Source organism: Zingiber officinale, chromosome 2B (assembly GCF_018446385.1).
Source record: "Zingiber officinale cultivar Zhangliang chromosome 2B, Zo_v1.1, whole genome shotgun sequence".
Lineage (NCBI taxonomy): Eukaryota > Viridiplantae > Streptophyta > Magnoliopsida > Zingiberales > Zingiberaceae > Zingiber > Zingiber officinale.
In genome coordinates this window covers 83,520,736-83,531,393 of record NC_055989.1, presented here as the reverse complement: position 1 = coordinate 83,531,393, position 10,658 = coordinate 83,520,736, and the positions used below count along the sequence as shown (strand labels likewise).

Sequence of the window (10,658 nt, the reverse complement as noted above, 5' to 3'; positions counted from 1 at the left end):
ACTTGCAAGTACAACACCGAGCAGGGAGGGGTTCCCTAGCGATGGTCCTCTGATGCTTAAGTAAGATCTCCGGTGGAAAGAAGTAGAACAAAGAGAAAACGAGAACTGTAGCTACAGTAAAGAAGTGAGCATACCTCCGTCGAAGTCTGGGAGTCCTTATATAGAGCTCCCTAGAGGCGCGTGCATGCTCCCCGAGGCGTGCACGCTCCTCAAAGCATACCTGGAATGGACGTGTCAGAAAAGCATGTCTGACGCCATGCCTCAACAGCGCGAGCATATTCATGACGTGACAGTAGAAGTTTCCACCGTACGATTCTCTGTCTGACTATGCTGCCGACCATACCTCTTGTTGGCGACGCTGGTGCCTAAGAAGATACCGCCCGGTGTTTCCTTTGTCCCTTATTGGGCCGAGCGGAGGAACTGCTCGGCTAGCGCCTTCCGAGCGACATCGAGGTCGGGCCGATCTGGATGTCCGTTCGGCCGTTGATTTGATGTCCAACTTTACCCTGTCGAACGAGGGAGCCTTAACTGTCGGGTCGATGCCATGTCCCTTATTAGCCGAGCGGGATGGCCGCTCGGCCTTCGTCTCTTCCCGCTTTGTCTCATGAGCGTCGGAAGCTCGGCGTTAGACCGAGCTGACGAGGTGTCGGGTCGGCTACTCTTCTTGTTGATCGGGAAGATAACTTGTCCGACGAACACATACCCTGGATGTTGACCACTTTAATTTTCTATCGGGCGGACCCCATCTTACCATTGGACCTTGAATAATCAGGTATCATATTTTCGTTATATTTCTCTCCGTTTTTCACATTTAAAATTTTGTTATACCTATTTAAAAATTCATTGTTCTCCATTTACATTATCCAATAGATAAAAAATAATTTAAAATTTTCGAAATTCATTAATTAGTTTCAGACAAAATAAGTATTATTTGCAGATTCAAAAGTTTCATATTTTTTGAATGGACAGAATACTAGAAATATATTGATGATTTTGATCAGTAAATTACGGTTTTATATTTTATAATGAGTTTATGATAAATTTTATTAAATAGGAGTATATTTGTTTTGATTTGTAGAGATTGAGAATTTTTTATATCTATCAGTGAATTTCAAACTCTTAATTGAGATCAATAAATTCTTGAATGATTTGAAACAAAAATTTAAGGGAAGGATGAAAGTTGGAGATGTGAAATGAGTAATACTCAAATTTTGTAAGCGGTTCAGTACATGAGTAAGATATAATATTTTAAGAATAAAATAAAAAATAAATAAGATAAAAGTTCTTTTCCGTCTTCGTCCGTACGGACAAAATGAGAATAAATAGGCCCACGGATTGTAAGTCAGCCCAACCCATATAAATGGACGGCTGAGATCGTTCTCAGGAAGCGGCGTCGATGGATCCTAAGAACTCTCTAGGTTTCCACCGAAGCTTCTGTTTCCCACGCCTTCTCTCTGTCTGTGTCTCGACGCTCTATTCAACATTGGATTTTACGCTTTACTCTTCGAAAAATTCCTCATCGATTCTCGCGTCCGCTGCTAATTTCCATGTCGAAGATGAGGTAAGCCGTCGGGTCCTTATTTTTCTAGTTTAGCGGCGTTTCTTTGCTCATTTTTTTTTTAGTTGTTGTTGTTTTGGGGTTTTTGAGCATCGTGTTTGAGCTAGGGTTTTAGATTTTGATAATTGAACGTGCTAGGTTAGCATAGTTGTCCTTATGAGAATGACCTAAGTTCCCTCTTCGATTCTATGTTTTTCTTTTTGCATGTTCAACTCCTGGATTTAAAAAATGTGCTTTTTTTTCCCCGTGGAATTTAGTTACGAGAGTCATTCACAGTAACCATATGAAGCACAGGTTTGAGTGTCCTCAATCTTTTAGTATGAAATCTGCCAATTTCTTTGTACGCCTCTTGAAGTCTAGCTATTGGGAGAAAAAACTCGGATTATATTCAACAAATTACAATTTAATTCTCATGATCTTAGAGTATGTGTTGTTTTTTCATGTCGCCATTTGCCTATACTCGTTTAAGTGAGTTTGTTTCATAGCTAGCAAGAACAAAATTTGTTTTTTATATATAAGAAACGATTACCTTGTTGTTTCCATTTTGAATGATTACGTTGTTGGTTTCCTGCGTCTGTAGCCGACATCCATCGACAACCATATGAAGCATAGATTTGAGTGTCTTCTAATCTTTTGGTATAGAATTTGCCAATTTCTTTGTACGTCTCTTGAAGTCTAGCTATCGGGAGGGGAAAAAAAAAGAAACTTGAATTATATTCAGCAAATTACAATTTAATTATCATGATCTTAGAGTATGTCTTGTTTTTTCAGGTTGCCATTTGCCTATACTTGTTTAAGTCCAGAGTTTGTTTCATAGCTAGCAATAACAATTTTTTTTTTTTTATAAGAAACGATTACCTTGTTGTTTCCATTTTGAATGATTACCTTGTTGGTTTCCTGCGTCTGTAGCCGACATCCATCTACAACCATATGAAGCACAGATTTGAGTGTCAGCAATCTTTTGGTATAGAATTTGCCAATTTCTTTGTACGTCTCTTGAAGTCTAGCTATTGGGAGAAAAAAAAAAAAGAAACTTGAATTATATTCAGCAAATTACAATTTAATTCTCATGATCTTAGAGTATGTCTTGTTTTTTTCAGGTCTCCGTTTACTTTTAAGTCCAGAGTTTGTTTCATATCTAGCAATAACAAAATTTGTTTTTCATATGTTACAAATGATTACCTTGTTGGTTTCTTGCGTCTGTAGCCGACATCCATCTACAAAATGGGCACAAAGTTCTGACACAATTTATATTACAATTGAACTGCCGGATGCAAAGGATGTTAAGCTCACATTGCAGCCAGAAGGTCGTTTCTACTTCTCTGCAACTAGTGGAGCAGAGAACATTCCGTATGAGCTTGATTTCGAGTTGTTCGACAAGGTTAATGTCGATGTAAGTTCCAAAAGAATCTGTTTGACTACAAATGTAACACCTTGAATTCACTATTCAAGCCCCTGGATTGACATGAACATTGCAGGAGAGTAAAACAGCTGTTGGCTTGAGGACCATATACTACCTCATCAAGAAAGCTGATAAGAAATGGTGGAGCAGGCTGTTAAAGCAGGGAGGGAAGCCTCCTGTCTATTTGAAAGTCGATTGGGACAAGTGGATTGATGAAGAAGATGAGAAGGAAAATAAATGTGATTACTTTCTCCTTTTGATATTTTGCTACTATATATTGCAGGAACAATAATTGAAACTCCATTTCTTGATTTGTTAATGTTTGTGTGTGTGGGTGTGTGCAGCCGAGGGCATGAATTTTGATGGCATGGACTTCTCGGTGGGTCATCTCGCCTAAATACGAAAGGAATACTGTGTCGATCAATACTCATTGTAGATCTTCATCTTTGTTTTAATGTGCAGAACTTGAATATGGGTGGGGTTGACGACGAGCTTGATGGTGATGAAGATGAAGATGATGATGATGAGTTCGCACATCCTGCCGATAAGGATGGAGGTTAGTTTTTTCTATTGCTTCGCACCCAAATAGCAACCATTTAGTTATCATCCTTGCTATGTTGTTTATATTCTCATTGAATGCCATCGAATAACACCCGTGCCTTGTTTATACTTGTGCTCGCAATGTTCATTCGATTGCAATTGAGTTGTAGATTGCTGTTAATTCGATGTTGTTTCTTCAGAGGATGATGTTGATGATGCCGAGGAAGCCAAGCCAAATGCAGAACAAACTGCAGCTACCAGTGATCCTGAAAGCAAAGCATGACTAACGTATCTAGCATCCTTGTGTTTAGACCTCTTCGCTTATCGTTTTCGTTTATAAGTATGTCTTTCGCTAAACTCCTGAGGTCGAGGATAATCATGTCATTCACTAAACTCATGTAGTCGAGGATGTGCAAATGTGGTATCTTGAATTGAGGATGGCCTGTTTAAATAAACTAAATACCAAATGCTAGTAGTAGTTACATTCTCTTCAAACTTGGAGGAGTAAGGATCAGTTCCAACCGGCGCAATCAATCGAGTTGAAGGCAATGCCATAGGATCAAGGGAGTCGACATCGTCATCGATATGTATTTGGAATTTTTCTTTCAGCCCTTATCTACAAGTTCTTGCATTCCGTATTTTCACTACTAAACTTGTTAATTATGAAACATGGATGTCGAAATTATCCAAGTGTGCTATTCTAGCATTAGTGTGTTGATATTTTCACTATTTATATAAACTTAAATCATTAAACACTTTAACTTTTCGGCCGTAATTGGATTCGGAAAGAATCCGCTAACCCGAACGAGAGATTGATTCTCGTATTTTATTCATCACAGCGGACAGGATTTCCAACGCTATGACTAGTCGATGATGTGGGGGCCACTGTTTTCGGGCTAAACTCCGGGAACAGCCGGTAATAGATCTTCGTGTATAAATATGCGAGCCCGGGGCCAATTTTAGGATCGTTTGCTATCGCGCTAGGGTTTCCGCAGGGTACGAGGATTCCCTCAGAATCAACCAAGATCTCGAGGTATGCGATTTCTATCAAATAGGCTCCTTCGTATCTGCAGATCTCTTTCTTTCCATTCTCTGGCGCGAACTTCAATCGCTTCTGGCTTTCGAAGGTTCTCATTTGCATGCGGACTGAGGATCATCTTGCCCGATCAAGTGAAGTGAAAAATGAATATTTGTTTTATGATAGCGGTATACGTTGGTTATGACTTAGAGGTTGAGTTTTGGTATTCATGCAGTTTATGTGTATCTTCGCATGAATTAAATCAATCCCTGTGCTGCAGATACTTCTATAGTCTGTTAATTTTGCAAAATTAGATCGAATTGCTTCTGTTCATTCGCACTTTTTATGCAAAGAAATTCTCTTTTTAGAAAAGGAAATTGTTTGCCATTAGATTTGTCATAACTTTCATGTTGTTTGATCCAAATGTGAATATTGTTCTATAGTGGATATTTGTTCTAGAAGATAAAACCCTGACATTTAAAGCAATGGCTGGACGTCGAAACAACAATGGAAAAAGATCTTATTCTCACTCTGATCATTCTGAAAATGAACGAAGCAAGAGAAGAAATCCTGGTGAAGAAAGAGACACCTACATTCCTGGGCCTGAGGACTGTGTTTTCCGTTATTTGTGTCCAGGAAAGAAGATAGGAAGCATCATTGGGAGGGGTGGTGAGATTGTGAAGCAATTGAGATCTGAAACACAAGCTAAAATTAGAATTGGGGACACTGTACGTGGTTGTGATGAGCGTGCCATAACCATTTTTAGCACAGGGGAAGAAACAAATACCCTTGAAGATATTGATGAGAAAGTCTGTCCTGCACAAGATGCTCTATTCAAGGTCCATGATCGACTTGTTACTGATGACGTAGTGGGTGATGAAGATAATGATGGTGACAGTCCTCAAGTTACTGCTCGACTACTTGTGCCATCTGATCAGATTGGGAGTATCATTGGGAAGGGAGGACAAATCATTCAAGGTATTCGTAGTGAGACTGGTGCTCAAGTACGGATTCTTAAGAATGATCGTCTCCCAGCTTGTGCCATTAGTGGTGATGAACTACTCCAGGTATTCCAATCATCTCATCTTTTGTAGTATGCCATCTGTTTGAAAGCATTTAGTCATGGCATTGGCGTTGTTGCCTAACATGTAGTATACTACTTTAACTAAGAATGATAATTTGGACTATTTTTTGTTACTCTATCATAGAACTTTTCTATGTGTGATACAGGTAGATGTTGGCTTGTCAAATGTGTACTGGTTTTCATATGCCATTTCCACCTTCAAATGCTATAGTTGTAAACTCTCGTTGTCTTCTTTTTTCTGCATTGGCCAACTACCATAGAAATGTCTTCTCCTGTGCCAATGTGATGAGATGTTTTTGTTTTAATGATCTGTTAGTTTATATGAGGTGAATTTTAGTTAGAGATTAAGCTCATTATACTTCTATCTTGTTTGGAAACAGATTAATGGAGAAGCATCAGTTGTGAAGAAGGCTCTTTTTCAAATTTCATCTCGTCTCCATGGTAATCCATCCCGGTCACACCACCTTCTTTTTGCCACTTCACCCTCAGCGTTCCCTGGCCCAAATCAGTTTGGAGTCTCAAGCACTGCGGGTCCAGTAATTGGTATTGGCCCTTTGGTAGGTTCTTATAGAGGTTATAAAGGAGAAGCAACAGTAGACTGGCTTTACCCACCTGCTAGAGATGAAGGTGCTGCCAAGGAGTTCAGCTTACGTCTCCTCTGTCCTTCTGCAAATATTGGAGGTGTAATAGGAAAAAATGGTGTTATCATTAACCAGATAAGGCAGGAATCCGGAGCATCTGTTAAAGTAGATAGTAACTCTGCTGAAGATGACTGCATAATCACAATTTCTGCTAAAGAGGTTGAACAACTTCAGCCCTTTGCATGCATGCATGCAGTAACTTGTTTGCAAGTACTCATATAGTTTTCTTTTGCTGCCCTTATGCTTATTACTTTCTCATGATATTTATATTTTAGTTCTTCGATGATCCAATCTCTCCTGCAATAGATGCTGCAGTCCGCTTGCAGCCCCGGTGTAGTGAAAAAGAATCTGCTGAACCTTCATATACCACCCGCCTTCTAGTATCCACATTGCAGATTGGTTGCTTGATTGGTAAAGCAGGATCAATCATCTCTGAGATGAGGAGGACCACACGAGCAAATATACGGGTGCTTTCAAAAGAAAATGTTCCAAAAGTTGCTTCTGATGATGATGAGATGGTTCAGGTAAGTCATACTACCTGCTGGCTATATTTTATTTGATTAAGCAAGTCTTGACACCAAATATGTTTTGCTTTTCTTCATTTATTATTTTGTACAGATTAGTGGAGAGATTGACATTGCAAGAAATGCTCTTGTTTGTGTGACAACTCGTCTGAAAGCCAATTTGTTTGAAAGAAGAGAGAACACATTATCTACACATGTCTCTTCTGCTCCTCACCATCGTTTCCCTACTGATGCTTATGATGGGTCAAAATATTATGGAGGTAGGGATAGTAAGGTGCATGGCCGTGGGTTTTCAGATTCCAAAGGATATGGTACTTCCCGTGATTTGCTGCCCTCCGATGCTTTTGGAGATTATGGTGGTTCTCAGGTATGCCCACCCCCTCCTGAAATATCTAAATATCTGAAGTTTGAATAGTTATCTCTATCTATATTCTCTTAGTCTTTTGGTTAGTCTGCATTTGCATGTTAGCCGGTTGAAATTCCATTAATTATTTGTAACTACCTTTAGGGTGGTGGTAGCAGCTACAGTTCATATGATGGATACTCGCGTTATGGTAGCACTGGGTAATGTTTTTTATTTTCCTTCAGAACATATGGTTTGTTTTCTAAATTTATTTGCAATCTTTAAATGTTACTGGTAATGCTTTGCAAGGAATCGTACATTGGGAGGGGCATATAAATTAGAATACTAATTTAGCCATTGATAGGATTGTTGAAAATTTGAACAATATTTTTTTAGCATCACTCCATCTAATTGTCTTTGGACTGCAGCAATTAATAATTTTGAAGTTATAATTTAGATGAGTAAAAAGTTGATGATCTGTTGAAACTTTGAAAAGAAATAAATTTTCTAGTTTCTCTTTTTGTGCCCTATTGTAATAAAATAAGGTATATTGCTTATTATTCTTGATATATACTGTTAGTTCAGTGAAAAAAATAGAAAGGAAATTTCAGTAACAAATGCACTATTAATTCTTATGTCGGATCATATGATTCGTATTTGGGGTTTGCTGTTTCAATCTGGTGTAGTAAGCAACATCAGAGACCTAGCATTTAAATCTCAAATGTAGATTGTGAACATAAAAAGATAAAATGCAAAAGCTAACACAATTTCCTTGTCAAACTTGAATCCTTTCTGGATTTCTTACAATGGCCTACCCAGTATAATAGAATATGGTAGGTTTTGCACTTTCTGTAGTTTCACTTTCAGTATCTTAGAATATGGTAAGATAAAATGCAAATGGCTAGAGTTTTCTGGACTATGTAGGTTTCAGAAATCAACAGTTTAATGTTACATTATTTGGCGGTCAACAACATTGATTATATCTATTTATAGTTTGAGTTTCTTTAAAGCTTGCAGATTGCTGTAGACATAGGCTACATGTCAAAGATTTTCAATACATTTTTTCTGCCAGTTAGAATTCTGTTTCCATATGATTTGGAGACCCGAATCAGAGCTTTATCTTGTTTCTTTTTTCTTCTTTCTTCTTAGAAAACCAAGGTATAGCACATGAAAGTAATCACCTTCCATGGACAGATGGATGTGCATGTTATATTTATACTTTATTGCAAAACCTTATGCTACTAAACTTGAGAATCAATTCCTAGTTATGCAATACTCTTGTGACTATGACTTACGCATCAGTTACCAATGATTTCTTGACAGCATTGATATTTGATAGGTTCTAGACCTTTCTGTGGCCATGCTTTTACCTCCATTCCGAGGATGCTTTAGATAGCCTATTTTTTTAGCATGCATATTACCAACAAATTGCAACTGATCAGTGTCTTTGCAGCTTTTAATATTCTTCGACGGAAAATTACTCTCATTGCCTTAACATTAGCTTGTTTTACCAGGTTATCGGGTCCTAACAGATATTCCCATGGGAAACATCATGATTATTAAAACTTCAGTGAGTAGGACAGACAGGTAGAACATCTTTTTTATTTTTATTTTTAATTCTGGAATGCATGAGGTGATTTCCAACATACTTTGGGAGCTTTGTTACTCTTTGATGGCCCTAAAAACCTATAATAGACTTGTAATGCAGCTAACCTTTTTCACCTTGGTTGCCTTGCTGTCCTATTAAAACAGTTTAGGTCTCAGAAGCCTGGAGCCAGCCTATATATGAAGCCTCGAGCCTAGACCAGATGACCAGATGTTCAAGTCTGTCTCCTCCTACCTGCCCCTTTCTTTGCATAACCATTGGCCTAAGCTTGAAGCCCCCCTCCTATCGAGCATTGTTTTAGGGATTACTTTGACTGTGTGTATATTGAAACTCCACTCTCCTCTGTTGGTGATCACCGAGTAGTATGCCAAAATTTTAGATGTTATTTCTGAGAATGGATACCTTTTCTCGAAGGTGGCTACTGAACTGTATATTATTGATGTCCTATGTCAACATATAGTTTTGCTTCCACCACTACCATATTGTCTGGGCATTTATTCTGTGTGATTAGATTATTAGCTTACCTTTCTCCATGTACCATATCTAGGAGATTTATAGAGAGAGCTTCATAAAGTTGTGTTAATTGCATATCATGCTAGATATCCATTATTGCCTATCCTGGTATTTTAAATCACACCAATCAACCAGGTGAATTACTTGTTTTGTTGGTGCAATTTCTAGATTATAGTCGATGCATTTGTGACTCATCTTAAAGCTCAGGCTATTTAGTCAATTCGCTTATTGTTTGTCTTATATCTGACTGGTTTTACTTATCTTGTACTGTAATTTATACTTTGATCTGTTGTAAGTAATTTGTACTGTTGAAGTTGATGTAATTAATTTATTATCGTGTTGTTTTATTAAAAAAAAATTATATTGAATCCCACGTGGCATCCACGGTTTTTGTCCATAGATTTTGATTCCTTTTACAAGTGGCTTGTCAAACAAAAAACCACTTGCCGCCCACAATAATGCTAATGCATGCAAAATACCCCACACCAAAAATAAACAAATTAAGTACTCTGTAAATCTAACTATAAATAACACTTCGATGTCTCTCCATTATTATCACTGATTCCAAAATCCTTCACCGAAAGAAAGCTCCTCATGTTGTCACTGGGAGCCAGCTACGGCCACCTACACGTCCAACAAGAGCTCTTGAAGCAGAAGATGAAGAGGAAGAAAAAGGAAAAGGAAAAGCAGAAGAAGAAGAAGATAGAAGAGCAAAAGCATAGTAATACTAATAATCCTTCGCTTAAAAACGAAGGAAAAGAGACGACATTTCTATCTTCTGTTTTTTTAAAGAATCTTTGTGTTTTTCAGCTCTTTTTAAGAAACTGAATTTGTGTTCAGGTAATTTTAGTTGCAGTTTGACTTTCCCAATGTCTAGTCTGTCCGTGCAAACTAATCTAATCTAATAATATAAAAATATTGATGTTTGAAAATATATGTGATATTTGAATTTGATCTGGAGCTCAAAATACAAATAATTTTAACTTGAATTATAGTTTGAATTGATCTATATTAAGTTGAGGAGATTTAAATTAAAATTATCTAAAAATAATTAGAGTTCTATTTGTAAATAATTGAATAAAATATTATCGATCTTAATTTGGTTTGAAAAACTTATTGAATAGGAGTTTGATTTAAATTTGATAATTTTAAATATAAATTAAATATTTTTTAAATCGGGTTATGGGAGGGAAGGTAAATCAAATAGGTAGGGTGGGATCAGGTGAGACATTACGTAGGGTTCGCGAGAGCAATCAACAAGAAGCGGCAGCTTGCCGACATTTACAGCTCATTTAAAAAGTTGGGGCACGATTGACGTGGCCGTCATTGTCATTCTGATGCCACGTGGGCTTTGAGATGATGGGAAAAAACGTATTATTATTTGATCACGCTTAAAATTTGTAATTTAGAAGAAAAAAATATTTATGAT

General features: G+C 37.5%; 2 protein-coding genes across 5 annotated transcripts; both read left to right on the top strand.

Moving 5' to 3' along the window:
* The first annotated feature begins 1,413 nt into the window (after positions 1-1,413).
* Positions 1,414-3,935, top strand: LOC122046094 (co-chaperone protein p23-1-like). The gene is made up of 6 exons (XM_042606616.1): positions 1,414-1,561; positions 2,765-2,951; positions 3,037-3,199; positions 3,305-3,339; positions 3,423-3,516; positions 3,701-3,935. Exons 1-6 carry the CDS (start codon positions 1,548-1,550, stop codon positions 3,781-3,783), a joined length of 576 nt encoding a protein of 191 aa, XP_042462550.1. The 5' UTR covers positions 1,414-1,547; the 3' UTR covers positions 3,784-3,935.
* Positions 3,936-4,385: 450 nt separating this feature from the next.
* On the top strand, positions 4,386-10,163 carry LOC122046093 (KH domain-containing protein HEN4-like). Of its 4 annotated transcripts, none has more exons than XM_042606612.1 (8): positions 4,386-4,533; positions 4,962-5,585; positions 5,983-6,402; positions 6,519-6,767; positions 6,862-7,134; positions 7,276-7,331; positions 8,625-8,697; positions 8,863-10,163. In XM_042606612.1, the coding sequence occupies exons 2-7, from the start codon at positions 5,004-5,006 to the stop codon at positions 8,671-8,673; spliced, it is 1,629 nt and encodes a 542-aa protein (XP_042462546.1). In that variant the 5' UTR covers positions 4,386-4,533; positions 4,962-5,003; the 3' UTR covers positions 8,674-8,697; positions 8,863-10,163. The 4 variants fall into 4 exon arrangements, with proteins under 4 accessions (XP_042462546.1, XP_042462548.1, XP_042462545.1 ...); XM_042606613.1 differs by having other exon boundaries at positions 4,464-4,533; positions 4,628-5,585; XM_042606614.1 differs by having other exon boundaries at positions 4,454-5,585; positions 8,868-10,163.
* Positions 10,164-10,658: the final 495 nt, after the last annotated feature.

Coding starts and splice junctions, on each gene's coding strand:
- LOC122046093 (XM_042606612.1), top strand. CDS start 5,004: ATGGCTGGACGTCGAAACAACAATGGAAAAAGATCTTATTCTCACTCT. Junction 5,586..5,982: donor GTGGTGATGAACTACTCCAG/GTATTCCAATCA, acceptor GTTTGGAAACAG/ATTAATGGAGAAGCATCAGT. Junction 6,768..6,861: donor ATGATGATGAGATGGTTCAG/GTAAGTCATACT, acceptor TATTTTGTACAG/ATTAGTGGAGAGATTGACAT.
- LOC122046094 (XM_042606616.1), top strand. Junction 3,200..3,304: donor AGATGAGAAGGAAAATAAAT/GTGATTACTTTC, acceptor GGGTGTGTGCAG/CCGAGGGCATGAATTTTGAT. Junction 3,340..3,422: donor TTGATGGCATGGACTTCTCG/GTGGGTCATCTC, acceptor TTTAATGTGCAG/AACTTGAATATGGGTGGGGT.